We start from the raw sequence: 19655 nt of genomic DNA, 5'->3' as shown, positions 1-19655 counted from the left end.
ATTTCCTTGTTTGCATAACCGTCTATATGAGCACCCTTCAGGGTTTAAAAGTAATTTTTTCAGCTTTTTAGCGTGAATCTGTAGGTTTTCAGTCAAGGCTCATTTTTAACTCGTGAATTGCGCGCATGCGCAAGAGCGAGTTATAGATACGATGTGGGGAATAGCATTCGCTCGCTCGCTCGCTCGATTGGTCGATTCCTGTAAACTTTTTTTAGATTTTAGGTTTTTGAGTACATTTAATAGTTTTTGGCGAGCAATAAACAGACGAAATGGCGACCTTTGTTGCTAAGAATAGTGGTGGGGTGAAAAAGAAGCCAATGATAATCTTAAAAGAGTTTTTTTTTTCGTTTTAGTTTCAACAAGCGGCGCCAGCGACTGGCATGCCTTCAAGGATTCACACTGAAATAACAACAACCTTCGTTTTTCATAAAATTGTAATTTACAATCCTTGAACTTGAAAACAATCCGAAGATTCATTGAAAATATCACTTACTGCGAAGCGCTCGGAGTTTACAGATGTTCAAAAGCTTTTTTTGTTATAGCGTGAGATTGAGGACAAAATTGATCATTACGTTTCGTCGCGTGTGTTTTTCCTGTGTGAAGCAACAAAAGATGCCGGCGACTGACTAAATAACAAGTTAACACGAAAATCAAATAACACTTAGACAAACAATTTTAGCTACCGATTTTCAGTGAATTTTTAAAGAACAATTTTCTCGTAAGTTTCAAGACAATTTGAAGATTCAAAATATATACAACGTACTAAAATGCGAAAGTTACACACCACAAAATTGATAAATAGGCCTGAAATGAAATTCTATCTTGTTATTGATTATACGTTGCCTAGCACGTGACTTAAATCTACCCAGGCGGAGATCTAAAATGACGGTGGCAGGCTTGGCTTAGTTATATCACTCAAAACTCGTTCCCGTTTGTCTCATTTGATAAAGAGGGAATCGTTAATGTTTTCATTAAGACAGTATTGCCTTGATTTTCTAATATTTACAACGAAAGACAGTAAATTTCAGTTTTCACCCACATTTACTTCCAACCTTTTCTTTTGAACCAGAAACAAAAATGATAGACGTTTAAAACACATGACATCATCCACCTTGTTAAATGTAATAGCATGATCATTTCAATTGTAATGCCTTCTTGTCCCAACGTTACTTTGTTTCTTTGCTACATTAGCGAACACTGAACTACTGCTCGTACTCTAGATATGACAATCAACCACAAAATTCCCTAAACCAGATAACATTAAACATAATCTCAAAAATCATGTGTCAATTCACGAGTTTGCTCACAGAGCACTTTGATTTTTTTCGGTTTTCAATAATAAATGAGCAATCAGCACATGGATTCAACACTCTGCTGTAATAAAAGGAAGGAAACAGTGAATGCATACGAAACAGCATAAGAATTTTTATTTAGATCGACATGTTTCTTTGCGGCAATTCTTATTGATCGTCCAACTGAAGTAAAAGTCGCGGTCATATTATGGTGAACATTTCATATCAGACAATATAACGAAGCCAAGAAATGTTTTAAAAGCTTTTTGGAAACGTAATCGAGTATAATGTTTCGAAATTTTGAAGCGTGGTAGAGGGAGTATTTTTGTGTACAGTATTCAGCTTTCTACGTATTGGCTCAAGAGTGAAACAAGCAAGTTTGTGGACACGCTGTCACATCACCGTGTTGCGCTCGTCTTGTCAATGTCTTGATAGTCGTAGCTTTGTGGGAAGTCGGGTTGTAGGATGATTCGTCAAGAAGTCTGTCGGTATGCGTCGGTTTTCTGTATATTGTTGTTCGTAGTTCGTTGTTGTTTCGGCCTACCAAACAGTCGAGAAAAGGAAGCTTGCCGTCTTCTTCGATCTCCCTGGTAAACTGAATGTCGGTGTTTTGTTCGTTAAGGTGATTGTGAAAAGCGTCAATTTCGTCTTTGTGTACGGCGGTAAATGTGTCGTCTACGTAGCGTAACCAAAGCGGTATGGTTTGTCGGCAAGTTGCAAGGGCGCGTTCCTCGATGTTTTGCATCACAATTTCTGCGACAACAACGGAGACCGGCGACCCCATAGCTGTTCCGTGCAACTGCTTGTAGTGTTTCCCGTTGTACTGAAAGTAAGTCGATGTAAGGCAGAGGTTAAGTAGGTCCGACTTCCCACAAAGCTACGACTATCAAGACATTGACGAGACGAGCGCAACTTGTTTGCAACACACCGGACAGTTTATCTGACGAAAACAAGTACCTTGACCGTGTTTTTGACAAAAACAACTACAACACTGACTTCATTAGACGAAACACTCACAGGGTGACCGACACTACAGAAACTAACAGGGACTCCACATCTATCACGACTACAGCTACTATACCCTACATCAAAGGCACTTCTGAGGCTATCGCGCGGATCCTACAACCTTACAACATTCGCGTAGCTCACAGGCCTATAACTACTTTACGACATTTGCTGACCAACGTTAAAGACAAAGACGAACCCAACAACAGACAGGGAGCGATTTATAAGATCGAATGCTCCGACTGCCAGGCCTCCTACATTGGTGAGTCTGGTAGAAACCTTAACACGCGACTAACTGAACACAAACGATCTACTAGAAATGGCGATGTAAACAATCACATTTCTGAACATCACCGACAAACTAATCACAGAATCGACTGGGACTCTGCTAAATGCTTAACCTACAGTACAAACTACTTTCAACGACTGACTCTGGAAAGCTGGTTCACCAACTTAGAACAGACGCCTCTCAACAGATGTCAACAATTACCAGCACCTTACAAACGACTCATTAACGACGTGAACAGACCGACAAACAACAGACGGATCGAAACCGACCAATGACTGTTAACAAACTCTACATGAGTCTTCCAGCCAATCACATCACGGCTAAACAGACCAATCACGTTCAACAGACCAGACTTTATAACATCATCGACTGACAACTATTCCTTACTAGACTCTGAAGATGACTATCGCACAGATAGTCGAAACGTCAGTCACCAACAACAGTTCTTTTCAGAACTACACTCACCCGGACGATCACACTACACAAACTAAGTGCTTGTTGTTTGCTATTTTCTTCTTTTTTCTACCTCCGTTTCCTTGTTTTTATAACCGTCTAGATGAGCACCCTCAGGTTTCAAAATAATTTTTCAGCTTTTACCGTGAATTTGTAGGCTTTTAAGCGTATTGAACAGCTCAACCAGTTTTCGGAGTTTTTTAAAGCGTGATCACCAACTCTAGAGGTGAATCGTTGAATACATCTCTTGGACTGAACGTAAATCACATTGGCGGTTTCTTCCAAAATATTTCAATATATATATATTTTTTATTTCCGCAGAAATAATCTTTACAAGAGCGCCACCTTTTCGTCTTGCATTACCGAAAAGTAGTGGCCTTGAAGAACTAGCTTGAGAGCCAGTAAGAGAGCGACCATAAGTTAACAATTAACTTAATTGATTTGTAAAACTCCAAATGTAAATACAATGTGTATTGCTTGAGAAAGCCTCGAAACTGTTATATCCCCCGCTGCTATTCGTAATCTTAACACTTTTCCGTCTTTAGTAAATTGCTTGCCATGATGTCGGCGAACGGACATTCCAAAAGTGCGCGAAACTTTCACTTCCTTCGCAGACTTCAGACGGGCCATTGGGGAGGGGGGGAGGGGGTGGTATCAGAAATTTACCCCCTCCTTCTCCCTCACCTTCATTCCAACCATGTTTTACAGTATGGCGTCTGAAAAGTCATTATGGCTACATCACCCGCTCCAACATGCTCCAATACGAAGTCTAAGATCTTTATAACTTCTTAGCTAACGTCCAAAGTCTGGCTGCTCGCTGTAATGGACAGAACTAAGAAAGACGTTCCAAAACGTCGTGAAAGACCGCGAAGAGAGAGAGACTGTTAAACTCTCACTTCCTTCCCAGACCCCTAAGCAACGAAGCGGACCTGGCCATGGGGAGAGGGCACTGTGGGCAAAAACTATGGCGCGAATGGACCCCTCCCCCTCCCTCTTGGGTATTTCTGTCAACGATTTTGAATGTTTTGGCCGATAAAAAAAAAAATTAAAAATTGATTGCAATTTTCAATTTTTAGACTTGCCACAGACTGTAACATTGTCGGAAAAGCAACATTGCCGCTCAGTTTCATTTTTCTTTTTATTGTTGACAGGATTAAAGTAAAAATAGAAGTTATATTTCAATATTCTATCAACGGGAAAAAAAAAGTCCAAAATTTTCGATTTGGCGCTTTCGTATTTTTTATGATAAAAAATAACGAAAATAAAAAATTGACATTAATTTCCAATTTTTGATTTTAAACGAAAATTGAATGGACGAATGACACACGGACCGTAGACTGCCCTTTTTACACATTTGCGGTGATGTGTAAACTGTCCTATTGCTGTTTGTGCTCGAGTCGAGATGCTGATGATCAAACAAGCTCCTCAAATTTGTTATAGCTTTGATTACACACAGAATGGGGAGACACAATTCCGTCACCATTTAAGGTGGGACTTAACCTAAAAAAGACCCCTTTTTTCAATGACTTGTCACATCCACAGTTTTTAGTTAAACCATATAAAACCATATATCACTGAAAAGCTAATGAATCACAGATTTCAGTTTTTTCAATTATTTCTGCACACAGTTTATTTGTAACCTGATACCAGCAAAATATTGTTACCCCATACTGTGCACAACCCACATGTACTCTAGAAAAGAAATCTTGATATGGAATGCAGCTAGCTCTGATTTGTTTTTATAACTATATAGTATATAGGCTAATCATGGGGATGAGCATAGAGTTTTAAAAAATATAAAAAACTTTGGTTCCAGCCTCCAGTTAAAGTAAAGCAAAATTTTTGGGGTGAATTTCCACCACAATTTTCTTTGTAACTTTTGACAAAGTAAAGCTACAGAAAAACCCTTTGCTCATTCCCAGACACTCTTTGAAAGCAATAAACATTGAAAATTTCAAGTCAATTGGTTAAATCCTCTATGAGATATGTTTTCTAGAATGCGCAAAATGCACATTTTGAGAAAAGTGCGATTAAAGTTAAAAAGCTAAAACGAAGATTGTCTGCACAAATTTGCATGGCTATGAACTATCCAATATCATAGCAAATGTTTCTTTCAGTCACTTAGAAGCCTCCAGGTTCATAGGTATCACCATCAGCCTCCCGTAGGGCATCTTCTCTGCGTGTGCGCCTCATTTGCTCTCCTTGCCGGCGCTTCTTTTCTTTAGCAGAGGTCTGAAGGTCCGATTTTCTCAACCGCCTCTTGTCCTTTTCTTCTGAGGCCTTCTGAGTGTACTCCCCTGCTGGAATTACCAGTCTCTGCATTATTCTTGCTCTGCTGGCAGCTCCACTATGAAAATGGCACACAGTAGAAGCAACTGCACATCTAATCACCTTGGCACCATGATGCTTGTGTTTTGGGCAGCGTGCCCACACCAGTCCGTTGATGCATTCATTGCGATTTTGGGTGGCGCCACGCACACACCTTTGGAGCAGCTTAGTTTCACTAAGTGTGATGAATGTTGGCTTCAGCAGTTCAAAGAACACTTCAGGCAAACAGTCACCTGCTTCATAAGTATTTGTTCCAGTAGCACAATCTTGTTGCCATTTACACCAGGAATCCTCACCAACAGGGCAGAAGCGATGTTGTTTAGCAGCATCTTGTGACTGGACACTGTGATGGAGGATGGCAATGATATTTTTCTTCATGGTGTAAACAACAACATCAACCTCTCTTTCTGTTAGGTTTGCTTTAGTTAGGGTGTTTTGTCTAATGGCTAGACCATAGTACTTCTGAAGGCGTTTAATGCGGCTCTCAGTCAGTCGGCCCCGTCCTCCAATGGGTTTGCCATCTGCAAGTTTACCTTTGGTTCTTGCTTTAAGATTAAGTAGGTGCTTGCCCATGCGTTTTTGCACGTGCCCAACACAATCCAGTTTTTCCACCTTGCAGTCATCGCCATATATATTCTCCACAGTATTGAATGCCTTACTGTCTCCGTCAGAAACCATCCATTTATACCTTATTTTATGCAGTTCCACAGATCTACTCCAAACAACTATGGCACCCTCAGCTTCCATTGCAGGTGAGCTTCCATTAAAATTAATGTCACACTCATTGGAAGCAAGATGCTCAATCTGCCATGCTTCGAACTCCCCGTCAGTTTGACACTGAGACCTTTTCATGGTACATTTCCGGCATTCTTTTGAAAGGACATGATAGTCAAGAACCTCTCCAGTGTCTACAGATATAACAAAAACAACTCCAGTCAGAGAGGTAAACCCCCTTTTCGCCCATGTACCATCAAACGAAACGGCTGCATCGACTACATCATCATTGACTTCATCTCCACTTTCCTTCAGGATGTACTCGCGAACTCTTATCCCTGCCTGTGTCATTTCATCTTTGGCTTCAGCTTCTAAAGCCTCAAGTATTGTGTCTACTTGTCTGTAATAAGCAGGTAGTGATAGACATGGCATGTTCATGATGCTGCAAAAGGTTACTAGCCCTTCATAGCCACCTCCTGTCTCCAGAGAATGATAGACTGCACGACGATTTACGTCAAAAGATTGCCCTTTCTTTGTTATTGTATCTGATGTTTTCAATGGTGTAGCTTCAAGGCAGGAGCTACACTCCACAGAGAGGTCTGCCATTAGCCCATTTCTCCCAGAAGAATTCTCCTTCAGAGTTAAACTCCCTAGAACATAATAACAGTATACACTAAAGTTATTTTGTGCATTCTCATACATGTATATGAGTCACAAAATTTATTCACCACATACCACACAACAGACAGTTACAACTGTAATTTTTAATAAATGAAAACAATAAAGATAGTACTGAAGAGAAGTAAAAAAACATTCTTAGAGAAAAAAATGGAAACTGCACACTGTTACTAGCATATGCTACGAGACATGAACAGTAAAGAAAAGGTTAAAAGTAAAACAGATGTTCACTTATGTTTTCTCACCTTCCTCGCACACATGTGCTTCAGACAACGTGGCATATAATTTCTTGAGGTCTACAAGTCTGTATCCCTCTCCCTGAAAATCATTTACATCAGAAATCTTTGATGAACTATCTGGTGAATCTTCTGGTCTCATTTTGAGTCTCGAAGCACTGATGGAAGCACTTTCGGCATCTGACAGAGCCTCATCACACGAGGAACTCGATGCTGAGTTTGTGACTTCTCTATCCGCACGCGGCATTTTCTTCGCTTTCCTTGCGTATCTCTGCACTCCAGTAAAAGGCTTTCCTTTCCGCTTTCTTCTATATACAGTATTCTTCTTCCCTCCTGGCATTTTAGACAAAAACTTCGCTGATATAAAACTCGAATCTCGCTCTCACAGTATCTCCACAGTTGAAAACACGCCAGCTTTCAATCCCACGCCACCTCCGACTAGCTATACTTCATGTAAGGGGTCATATAGCTTCCTCTTGAAAATACTGAGGAAATTCTAGGAATTGGATGGACTTTCGGGCTTCAAATTGGAGCAAGACTGAAAGATGCTACGTTGCGTTGCCATGGTAACCAAAAATATTTTTTTACTAGCTTGCAGAAAACTTATCGTAGGCAACAAAATAAAGCAAATTAGTCTTAAAAACTCATGTCATGGCTTTCTTCTATGCCTGAAGTTTCAGATTTCTCCAAAAACAAAAATTGCATTTTGTAGTCAAATTTTAGGTTAAGTCCCACCTTAACTTGACTCGACCAAATAGGAAACAAAGGATGAACATCATGGAAATATCAACGTATACTTGAAAGGGTAATTTAGAATTATTAAACTGAGTTGATAACTGACTGTGAATATATGCATATAAACCCACACACAACCCACAATTCCTCCAATCGCTCTGACGAGGGGTTAACACTCGAAATGTCAGCTTTTGATCTCTTTACGATGGCCAATTGAGTTGATAACGTGGGAATTAAGAGTGCCGAGTCGGGATGCCCACGGGTCCCCACGCTGATCCACGAGCGCTTTTCATTCAACTAATTTATTATTGTTTTCTCGTCACCATATTCCCACCAATAGCGTAGCTCCATTTTCTGCATATAAACCCACACACAACCCACAACTCCTCCAATTGCTTTGACGAAGGGCTAACGCTCGAAAAGACAGCTTTTAAGCTCTTTGCAGTGGCAAATTTACGTTATCAAATCAGTTGATGATACTAAATTACCATGTTATACTGTACCTACTTGAAAGATCTGACGACAGTTGTTCGAGGTCAAGATCCCGCAGTGTATAAATCTCTACCCGGTGGATGGTGCAGTACAAAGCAATTTATCAGTTTAAAAGTAGACCTTAAACGTTAACAACTTTGAATTTTCTCTTTCTTCAAATTCCCACAGACTCTCTCTAATGGTTGGGGTTCAACGGAATATGCTTGTAAACTAGAGCACTAGCTGAGCCCCCAGTAGGATGGACGCAAGCAAAGCCTCTCTGAATTTTATTTGGAGGAAAAAAAGGCCAAAGAATGACAATTATTGTCGGCTCATTAACGAAAATAGATTCACATGATGATTTGGCGCAGGATTTATTGCCGTGCGCGTGCCTCATGGGAAAAATATATTGCTAATGTATTTAGCCTCTCTGTATGAATTTTATGTTCCTTTTTGGTCAAAAAGCTAAATTCTATGATAATTGATCACCATGCTGACTCAATGCTCGTTGAACAGGAAAACTGTAATTTTCCAGGGTTGTTTTGACACATAGAGAAATGCTTCACTAGCTTCATTTGGATAATATTGCCCTCCTCTGTAGATTGGTAACAACAATGGAAATAATGCAAACCTCACATCTCCTTTGCGCTGTGACTCTCATCGGATCGTGCTAGTTAACCCTTTAACTCCCATGAGTAACCAAGACAGAATTTCTCGTTACAATATCAATACAATATCAACTAGATAAGTGATGAGAATAAAGAAAAATATCAATTTGGGAATAATTAGTTGATCCAATACTAAGTTCTCTGAACTGACATGACAAAAATTGAATGGTTGACAGTAAGGAGAATTACAAATTTGATCCGGGAGGTAAAGGGTTAAGGAAGAGATGCCCCAGGAATACCATTCTATCAGTTCCTCAAGGGTTTAAGTTGAAGGAAAACAGGTTAGAAACTTTCCTACAAACTTCTAACCATTAGCGTGACAGACAGTACTAATTTTCGTGGTCAATCATTAGCTGCTCGCAGTCGTCTGCTGTCGACGTTTTGAGGTATACCTTTTAAATATCTTTGTACCAGGAGGGAGGGGTGACTCTGTTATTCTCTTGTATGCGCCTCCGTCGAGACGCCGCTGCCAGTAAGAGACCACATAGCAGCATCAGAAGCGCTTCGCAAAGTTTGCTTAGTCTAGCGTGAGGACAGTAACAGTAGCTAACAAAGACAAGGTATTACAGGCTCCTAGTGGGTCTTTATTGACTAATTTGTCATGAGTGTGAAAGCTTTGTTGTCTATATTGTTAAGAGTTCAGCTATGCACTGTCTTGTGGAAGTGTTTGTTTGTTTGTAATTTCACTGAATAGTACCAGCCAAAGGTCTCATACGAAATATTTAAATTCCGAAAACGCGCAGAGGTGGTCTCTTTGAACGGAGCCACAAGACCTCTCTCCTTTTATCAGATTTTTACTCAGGCTTTGGCTTTAACGTTGTGTGTTTTACTGGTTATACTACGGGTGCAAACATCACCTTGCCCACGCCTGCATCAGTATCAACAAAAACAACAGAAGTGGTGACAGTTTCAACCCCATCAGCTACCAATTTAAGTTCAGAACCTGCTTCAAAGACTATCCATGTAAGCTATACTAAAGCGTATGCGTCAAGGCCAAGATCCTTCTCCATCCAATTCTCTCACCACATACACAATGGAGCACAACGCTCCCCCCCCTCCCCTTAACGAAAGCCCGACAATGGTAATCAAGTATGTTCATCAGTGAATGAAGAATTTTGTCCCAGAAACCCCCAACTAAGGGTCATGCTGCACCCCCCCCCCACGATCACGAACAGCCTTTAGGTACACATACACATTTGCCAGATGAAGCCCATTTAAGGGTTCATGAAATTGTGTATCAAGTCCTTGAAAAAAATTCTGCGCCTAATTTTTGTGAGAGTCGAGTGCATCTCTGAGGCAATTCACGCTCTAATTGAGAGAGAGCATGATCACTTGTTACAAAGTGGAGAAATGTGTGAGAAGCTAGGAAAAGTTACGGCCCACTGTAGTGTTATTTAAAGGATAAAAATGAGAAATGTCCAGCCAAGTTAGGAGGACATGGGCTATAGAACATTGAACCTGAAGAAAAAACAGAAAATTGTGAAATATTTGTTTCATCGCTGAAAACCAAAACCACGAGTTAATGATCTTTCCTGAAATCTGTTCTTAGTAAACCTTCGTAATGTATTACAACGAATGTATTATTCGTAATTTATTATAACGAATGTCAAGTCGGTTACAAGTAGATCAGTACTTCGACGCAATTAGCATTATGTTAGTCGTTTTTGATGTGTTTCGTAGTTTTATTTCGGAATAAGATTATTTCATACCAGAAACCCTGCCGTCTGATTTTCTGACTGGTGTTCTCAGTTTGGAAGAGAAGGGAAAAAGTTGCAGCAACTGTTATACAGAACAGAAATGTATTTCTTGCGATGGAGCATAAGAAAGGAATGAACGACCACTGTCTTCTGACCATAAAAAAACATATTTGCTGGTTTTCATCCCAATTCCTTTAACTTTGTCCCTTTCCTCAATGGAAAGCGAATCCTTTAACACGCCGCCGTAAGGTTCTGAAAGTAATTAATGCCGTGACGATTGATCTGCGCATAGTTAGACGAATATTTCACATACATTTGAATTAAGAGCTCAATAGCAGATGACGTAATGAAGAACTCCACCACAAAATCCACAAAGTCACTTTAAATCTACTTAAAAAATCTTTTACTACATTTTTATACTCTCACAGGTATCAAAATATAAAGCTAAAAATATCAGAAACTGCTTTGTCCATCCTCGCCAAGTAACATCACCTCCTTTGATAAAATACAAAATAAAACGATTAAAAAACAAACAAGAAAAGAGAAAACGCATTAAAAAAAGTTACTTCAAAACTCAGTTATATGGCGATCGAAAGAAGCAACGTCTCAATATTTTCAATCGCCTAAGAGTTGCAGAAGATGTTGGTTTTCTATAATGACGATGTTCTCAATGTCTTGATTGTAGTTATGTCATAGTCACTCGGGAAACTGAGATGATCTGAAAGATTATAAGGAGCCAGACTTTATTGAGGGTAGGAAAGATTAGTAGCCTGGTTTCTTGGGGCAAAAGGAATAAAATAAGCCAAAAATGTTGAAAATATAACCTCTTTACTCACAGCTACAAGTAAACTACAGCCACGAAGTAATTTAGTATTATCAACTGAGTTGATAACGTAAATTAACTATCGTAAAGAGTTTCAAAGCTGACGTTTCGAGCCAACAGAGAGAAGAGAATCGGCTAAATTTTTATTCCCATTAAAAATAAGTAAATACTCACATCATTATGATATGTTCCAGAGAATGCGGCTTTTCCTGAGTCCTGCTTTGTTTGTTCTTCTGATTCCTGTTTGGTAAAACCAAGAGATTAAGACAACTTGCTGACAAGCTGATTGACAAACTGAATGAATGAAAGACCAACTGACCGACTGCCTGCCTGATTGAGTCATTGACTGACTGAATGACCAAGAGACCGACCGACTCACTCACAGATTAACTAATTGTTTAGTACTGATTGATCAATATTCCAGCATCTTGGTGATTTTTCTTTTCGCTGACGGAGGCGTACTTTGAGATCCAACTGACCAGCCGAGTAACCATCTGGCGCACTACATGTAGCTGGATGATTTACTGACTGATTGATTTGTTTGCTGGATGCCTGCCTTTCAGGCTGATTGAATGAAAAACTAATTGATTGACTGACTGAGTGAATAGCTGACACATTGTCTGTCTGACCATCAAACTCACACATACCTGCGCGAGTGAAGCACTGAACAACTGGCTAACCAGTTGGCTGCTTGCCTGACTGTCAAGCCCAAAACTTCACTGCCTGGCCAGCTGCATGCGTGCCTGTTTGCCTGACTGACTGAACTACTGACTAACTGGTCTCCACAAACAAGCATGATACATGAAAATGTAGATCAACTGCCCTTCTGCCTGCCTAACTGATTGACTAGTCTCCACAACCTAGCTACATGTCATTGATTGAACATAAGACAGTCGATCAACTACTAAATTAAGGAGTGTGGACATTAACCGGAAATCTCTTCCAAATAAACGCACGTGCATTTAGAAAAAAATCACCCACGAAATGCGAATATACGTCACGAACCTTTCCCACTCTATACTTTGCTCGAAGATTCACATCTGGTACACTTGCTTTTGCCGCCCAACGAGGAGATTCATTTACAAGTACCTCCATTTGGACTGCAGCGACACCGTCATGTTTAGTATAACCAATCTCTACTTTGGTAGATTTTGTTTTCCTATGATAGACACGAGTTCTTGCGGCAGCATTTGTTTCTCCACCTGAGGAAGAATTGCCCACATCAAATCCTAGGTTTCCAGGAATATTAAATCTGTTGTGATGCTCAAGTAAGTTTGTGTTTCCAAATTTCCTAACCCAAATAAAGAAAGTTCGTGAGACTTTTGGCGGCTTCCGCCTTCTACATGAGTGTCTTTAAAGACATTACTTTTGCGCTTAAAACAGGAGCTTATGTTGTACACGAATTTCGCCGAAGGTCTTTCGAACTCATTATTAGGACAAGTAATATTAGTTCCTGCTGGCAAATAATCCTTCTCATTACACTTTTCTTTTTTTTCTGAAATTTTTCCCAAAGAAAGATTTGTCGGAGTCAGGAGAGTAGACATGAGCCTGTCCGAGACTTGTTTACGTTCTTCTTCAATATCATCAGTGCATGCATTTCCTTTAAAAACGGCACACGTCGCGTTCTGTTGGTGAGTTGATTTAGAGTATCCTGTGGCAAGAGGACCTTCCATGGCATAACTGAAGTTTTCTAGAAGCAACTGGTCTTCCTGAAGAGATTTCTCATTAACTGTCACCTTTTCTGTTTGAGAACAGTGTAGATTTCCAATCCTCAGAGATGTTGCATTCTCCTGTTTGCTCTGAAAGTGTTTTGGTGAAGAAGCAGTTACAGTAGTTCCCTTATTTAAGAGTTCAGTTCCAGAAAAATGCTGCCTTTTAACTTCCTCGTCAACGTATGGTTTGAAGTTATACTCAGTAGGAAACGAAATGTCTGCGCAGCTTCCAGCATCTGGAAATAACATAACAGAGGTATTTGATTATATTTTGATTGACAAAAGGTTTCTCAATACCTTAATCAAACTTGAAATTAACTGCCCTACACATTCCAGGGAGATGTCGGATGAAAACAAGTCTTGCTTTATTCAAGTTTTGCATCGTGAGCGAGCGCATTTAAAAGTTCCAGGTTAGTCACTGGTTTGAAATGAACTTCTGACCAAAAAGTTGTCTATGTTTCTGTCGCGTTTGAATGAAATTAGTGGAGGTTGCGAAAAGATCATACCAGTCTCTGAATCGTTTTGAAGTAATTGAAAGTTTTTAAGAATGATAGATTCAACTGCGTGGTTGTGAGGGTGAAATGTGAGAGTGAACGGAATACGAATTTCATTTTCCTTCTGAACCGTTTGTAGTGCTGAATGTCGATCAATTTGTTGGGCAAGGCGGTGGCCCGCTTGAACGACAGAAACAGGATAGCCACGTTTATCGAAAAACTAGCACATTGCCTCTGATTTTTCAGAAAAATCAGAGTCGTCACTACATAAACGACGAAGTCTGAGAAACTGTAAAAAAGGTGATCCTATGTGAAAGGTAAATTTCTTTGTCAGAAGTTCGTTTCATGGCGACGGCATAGGGCTAATTTGCATTTATGCAGTTCAATGGAAGGCAAGAACAAACCTGTTTTCTTATCTCCTTGTTGAGGCAATAAATTTGCAAAGGAACACTCTGGCGCCAAAAATAGACGCGCAGCAGCTTGATAAGGTGTAAGTCTTTCACCTGAGATCGTGATACAAAGCAAAGAACAAAGGTTGGTTTTTTGTTTTTCACGTATCAGTGCGTTTGGCATTGTTTTGCAGGATAACGACTGTAATAAACAAAGTGTTTCAAGTAAAGGTTACACAAACTATGATAATTCCGTATACTTACCTGGTTTATACTTCAGCAAGCCAACTAAGAAACGTGCAAAAGAGAAATTTCTTGAATTATGGAGTTTTAGTATCACATTAGTCACACATTTCAGGTGATTGTCCTCTAAAAGCAATGAAAAAAAAAGTCTTAAGTGAATAAAGAGCCTACATGTGTTGATTCCTACAGGATTTCCTACATGTATGTGGGATTTTTTTTCCCATGAAAATTTATTGTATTTATGGACGTTTTTGTTGATTCATTTTTTGGGAGCAGAAATAGTTGGAAAGGTGAATGAAAGGATACTTTTTTTCTGGACATCTCATTGTGCATGATATTTTTTTTCAGAAATCTTCCCACGTACAGGTGTATGAATTATTTTAAATTTTCACTTGAACCACCTCGAAGCATCGCTCTCTTTCCAATGGTTCCTCCCTCATACAAAGGATAAGTCGTCTTTTGCTATTTTGCTAATGTGTCTTAACCCTTTACTCCATAACATCAGTATGCATATTCTCCATACTACTCCCAAGACATTTCTTAAGGCTCTGACAAGGAGAATTTGTTCAACAATCAAGAGCTTCTTTAGTTGGTGATCATCTCCCTTATTCTCGTGACCTTGATGTTTGATTCAGGGCTGATGTTGTGTGGAGAAATTGGATGTTAGTCACTCTTAGGAGTTAAAGGGTTAAATCAATTGTTTATTTAAGTTGTGTACCTGGATTTATGAAATATTTGCAGAGACCATTTAAATGATGTTGAGGACTAGATAAGGATTACCAAAAAAGTTTGAGATAACTTGATTACATTTGAATCATCTTAAACTTGAATTTACCTGAGTTGTGGTGACCTATAAACTATGACAAAATTAATGTTCAAAAAATTTTCCAGTATGGAATGGACTCCAATGTATGGGACCAAGAATACTGGTTACCTGCAACCAAGCATGAAAAGTAGTTACCTTCGGTCATAAACAGCTTGTAAAAGTGCCAATAATAAAAAAAACCAAAACAAAAACATACCTCTTGCAACACTTTAGTCCTATTTCCTCCCAGAAATAAAGGTTTGCCTATATACAACTGAAACCAATGTTCATTTTAAAAGGACATTATTTCACTTCCTCGCCAGTAACATTAATGGCTGGGTGAGTTCTCCTCCCTCCTTACAGAGAAATATCCATCATAAAACTGTCAAGCATCATCTGTTATTAGCTCTGACTGATGGTCTAATAATCATTAACGATATTTTAATTATGGTGAGAACATACAAGTCAATTAACCAACCTCAGCTACAATGCATCCCAAAGACCAAATGTCAATCTCAGGGCCAAAGGGAACACCAAACATCACCTGGAAATAATTGACACAGTGTTTTCAGTTTCAACTGACTGCCATCAACATTATCAAGTGGAGGACACTGTACCTCATTGCATTAAACAACATTTAGTGGGACCTTCTTCCACAGACTGAACTTTAAAATTCAAGTGTCCAACAAACACTTAAAAACAGCCCTAATATGTACATCCCCCATCTATTTGCACCTGACATACAGTCATGGTAAAATAATTGTGTGAGTTGAAATATGTTTTCTGATACATTGCTTGAGATGATCATCACCACAGAACATAATTTTCCATCTGCAACAGGCCAACCACATTAAGTTACTTTATGAAACACAAAACTGCAGAACTTCACGGATCATCTTTCATAGAGTACTTCAGTTCATGCAAGTCCAAATAAAATAGTTTAATCTAGCTTTATTTTCATTAGACCGATTAGGAAAACACAGAAGTTGCATGCATGTAACCTACATGTAAAATTTGTCTCCAAATTCATGAAAACAGCAATATCTTTACTTTACCTCAGGAGCTCTGTAAAGTAAAGTTTGTAGTTCAAACTCATCATAATACAAGGAAACCTGACAGAATTAAACAGGAGAAAATAAGAATTAAATTACATATTTTGAATAATTATCATATGTAATTACCAATGGTGGCTGACAGAGCTCCAAGCTCATTTTTCCAAAGAGTTGCCTTTTGGCAACCTTCAAATTTAAAATGGTCGCCATTTAAAAATTTTTGGCTGCCTCTTTTTCTTTTTTTTTATCTGTTAGTCACCAATTGGTGACTTTCATGCGATCAAAATGGCTTTAGCTTCTCCCTTTTAGCTGCCCCACATTTTCTTATAAATTACTTATGAGAATCTGATACTAGATCAACATAAGAACTTCTACCTGATAAGTTTGTATTCTCATTAACTGTTTGCTGGATAAAGTATGGATATTCTAGGGAGAAGTTACATGTTAAAGGGGTAAGCACATAGTACACAATTCTCTGTAAATAGATTTTCACAGCTGGTATGAGTCCTTGTCCTCTGTACAGAACTTGCCTATCATTATACTTTGAATAGGATCTTTAACCCTTCAACCCCTAAGACTGATCAGCTTCTAATTTCTCCTTACATTATCACCCTTAAATCAAACATTAAAGTCACAGCAATCAAGGAAATGATCACCAACTTTTTCTTACAAAATGCTATAGCTGTTGTTTAATATATTTAACCAGAGCAAAATATTACAGCTATCTTTAAAAAGGAAGACTTTTTAAGTCCATTAAGTTAAATCAAATTTTTTGATGATTTGTTTGTTGCAAACACACCACTTCACCTTCTTCAAAAAGAATGTTCTCTGGTTTCAAGTCAGCATGGATGACATTCTGTCTGTGGATTCATATGGAAAGTTGAATGAGATCGAAGCACATATAAAATCCTGAAATCAGTCCCTCCTCTCAAATGAGCACCCCCTTTTGAAAAAGATCCCCTTCTATTTGCCAAAATTCAGAATAAACATCCCACTTCCAACCTGGAACAACATGGTGGCATCACCAAAAGATGGGCAAGAGAGGAGTCCCTTGACAATGAAATAAAATGAAGCCACTTGTGGGTACAGATGAGTAATTCTAGAGAGTCTAAAAAGAACACCTATTGATAATCTTACCTCCCTAGGAATCCAAGAGCTTGTGAGAGCTAAAAGAAAATAACCACATCGATTTATTAAAAAAAACTATTATAATAATTTTGATTTCAATAAATTTGACGCACAACAAGTTTCATCTTCATGAAAGGTAACTTAAAAATGGTCTTTGTAAGTTCTTATAGCTGACAAAAGAAAACTGATGCAATCTTATTTGAAATAACTTGAATCAAAAGTAGTTATAAGAATTAAAAAAAAAGGTTTGCTCACTTGAAAAGTTATTTTCCTGATGACTTTCAGTATTTCATCCTGTTAGTAAACAAAATCAAGAAAACACTGTTGAGTGACTGATATTACAGAATGTATGTGGTTAGATGATGATCTTGCCAAAACTCTGTACATGTACATTAAGTCATGTTTTTAACAAAGATGACAATAAATTTAACAATGAAAACATACAATGCACAGATGGTAATACATTAAACACTCTTACCTTGTTATCAAACTGACATTCCTGTAAAGAAGATGATTTAAAATATAATACTTACATCAGTAGAGATACAACTACAAAGTACAACAATTGATTTAAAGGGAAAGCTCTTGGATTCCTTAACAGCATGTTTATAATTCAATAAAGCCAGTAAATTTCTAAAGCAAACCGTGGCACTGTATTAGTGGGCGAGTACGACAAGGTAATTTGGTATTATTAATTGAGTTGATAACATAAATTAGCCACCATTAAGAGTTTCAAAGCTGACATTTTGAATGTCAGCCCTTCACCAATCCCTTTGACAAAGGGCTAATGCTTGAAACAGCTTTGAAACTCTTAACAGAGGCCAATTTACATTATCAGCTCAGTTGATAATACTAAATTACACTGTTTATAATTTAACCAACCTGAAAGTATTGATGGAGTGGCCGAGGTCTCAACAGCTCAAAAACCAAGCAGTAATAGCCCTCAAAACTGAAAACATTCTAAAAATCCACAAGCAAATATGTCAAATTGGCAAAAATGCAAGGTCAGTGAACTGTGGTCCTCTAAATAGAATACATTCTTGTACTCATGTAACAAATATATCAGTGCTATGTTACAATTATTGTAAAACAAAGAACCAATTGGAAATTATTATATTAAAACTGCGGTGTTTTACAAGAAAAGCTGTAACTGCATACAAGTAAATTACAATATTTTTTTATGCATGTTTGATACTGCCAACTAAGTGTTGACATGCAAAAAACCTAGTTTGCACCACTCTGTCAAGTTGATGGATGAAAGGCAAAGCATTCTCCATTCTCAATCCAAGGTCATTGGTTGAATTGCCTTGTCAGTTAAGGTCAGTGGTGTTTAATACTGTTGAGTTTACATCATTTTTGTCCTTCAGTAGGGTCAGTTTCTTCTCTTTTCATGATTTTTCATATGGTATCAAAAAGGTGGAGTGATACTTACAGTGACTGTATAAAATCAGTCCAATTTAACAACATGCAGATATTTTGTTTCATGTGATTCAGTACTCAAAAAGGATTGTACATTCATGACTTACAAACAACTGGACAGTTCTGGAAACATGGAGAGGATCAGCCTTGTTGAGCTGTTGAATGCAATCTGCCTCCTACAACAGTTTTGTAAATAAAAAGTAAACTCATTTAATACAAAGTGGATAGTAAGTTAACCTAATTTACCTTGTAGAAAATCAGCCCAAAGATCTTTGCAAGAACATGTACTCTACATCTTGTACAGTTTCCACTGACAATGTATACCTCATGTCAAAGTACACATGGTTGCGTGCAAGCTCTTTTCAGTAGTTACAGTTTCAGCAGCACTCTCAGATCTGCATATAACAGATTCATTTGTGGCTTGCTTATCTGAAACGTACCTTATCACTTACAGCTGTATGCATATTAAACTCTATAGACAGATACAGTGTACCTGAGCTCCAAGTCTGGAATAATCCAAATTCATTATCTTTAGAGCAACTTGCTTCTTTTCAAAATGGTAGGTATCATTTACAAAGAAAATTATTATGAATGTAAGCTCTGGTGAATATACATGCATGCAGAGTGAACTGATCAGTTTTGGTCCAATCACAAAATAAGTTCCATAACCAGAGAGGAAACTATTGTTTATAGTAGAGGCTGAGAATGGAATTAAGCAGCACAAGCCCTTAGGTTTCAAATATTTTGGGCTGTTTCTAGAAGGAATGGACCTTTGCAGTTATGGAAGAGGTTATCTTGAAACATATCATACTCTGAATTGCATTTGAAACACCTTTGAATGTCTTTTCCCATTTAACTCCTTAGATCAGATTGTTAATTCTCCCCACTAGCTGCTGCATCTTTTCTATTCAACTAGTTACTAGAATTTGGTGTTAGCATGACGAGCTTTGCTCAAGAAAAGAATTCTCACCAGGGATGCGTAAACTGATCCATAGGCTTGTCAAAGTAAAGCGAGAGGGCTCAA

The 19655-nt window shown here is 38.4% G+C and overlaps 2 protein-coding genes, 1 long non-coding RNA gene and 1 pseudogene across 4 annotated transcripts in view; all 4 read right to left on the bottom strand.

Moving 5' to 3' along the window:
- Window positions 1-19655, bottom strand: part of LOC149034203 (sterol 26-hydroxylase, mitochondrial-like) — a 121004-nt pseudogene that overhangs the window by 69339 nt on the left and 32010 nt on the right.
- LOC113665516 (uncharacterized) overlaps window positions 1-19655 on the bottom strand; it is a 74012-nt gene that overhangs the window by 46984 nt on the left and 7373 nt on the right. The window contains exons 5-10 of the mRNA XM_089193767.1: window positions 18739-18807; window positions 18095-18172; window positions 17691-17711; window positions 17468-17506; window positions 17222-17250; window positions 16892-16944 (exon numbers count right to left, since the gene is read on the bottom strand). Coding sequence (XP_089049893.1) covers window positions 16892-16944; window positions 17222-17250; window positions 17468-17506; window positions 17691-17711; window positions 18095-18172; window positions 18739-18807 — 289 coding nt within the window. The remainder of the gene's footprint in view (window positions 1-16891; window positions 16945-17221; window positions 17251-17467; window positions 17507-17690; window positions 17712-18094; window positions 18173-18738; window positions 18808-19655) is intronic.
- Window positions 4643-7484, bottom strand: LOC149034207 (uncharacterized). Its single transcript, XM_089192952.1, has 2 exons — window positions 7005-7484; window positions 4643-6731 (listed from the first exon to the last, which is right to left on the bottom strand). The coding sequence occupies exons 1-2, from the start codon at window positions 7333-7335 to the stop codon at window positions 5161-5163; spliced, it is 1902 nt and encodes a 633-aa protein (XP_089049078.1). The 5' UTR covers window positions 7336-7484; the 3' UTR covers window positions 4643-5160.
- LOC149034206 (uncharacterized) lies at window positions 10446-13255 on the bottom strand. 2 transcript variants are annotated; one of them, XR_016182757.1, is made up of 4 exons: window positions 13126-13255; window positions 12395-12680; window positions 11564-11629; window positions 10446-11061 (listed from the first exon to the last, which is right to left on the bottom strand). It is a non-coding gene; the product is annotated as an uncharacterized LOC149034206 (long non-coding RNA). The 2 variants fall into 2 exon arrangements; XR_016182758.1 differs by having other exon boundaries at window positions 12395-12591; window positions 13126-13236.

Source organism: Pocillopora damicornis, chromosome 14 (genome assembly GCF_964200805.1).
Source record: "Pocillopora damicornis chromosome 14, jaPocDami1.2, whole genome shotgun sequence".
NCBI classification, from domain to species: Eukaryota; Metazoa; Cnidaria; class Anthozoa; order Scleractinia; family Pocilloporidae; genus Pocillopora; species Pocillopora damicornis.
This window is presented reverse-complemented; position numbering and strand designations above follow the sequence as displayed.

Coding starts and splice junctions, on each gene's coding strand:
- LOC149034207 (XM_089192952.1), bottom strand. CDS start 7,335: ATGCCAGGAGGGAAGAAGAATACTGTATATAGAAGAAAGCGGAAAGGA. Junction 6,732..7,004: donor AGCACATGTGTGCGAGGAAG/GTGAGAAAACAT, acceptor ATTATGTTCTAG/GGAGTTTAACTCTGAAGGAG.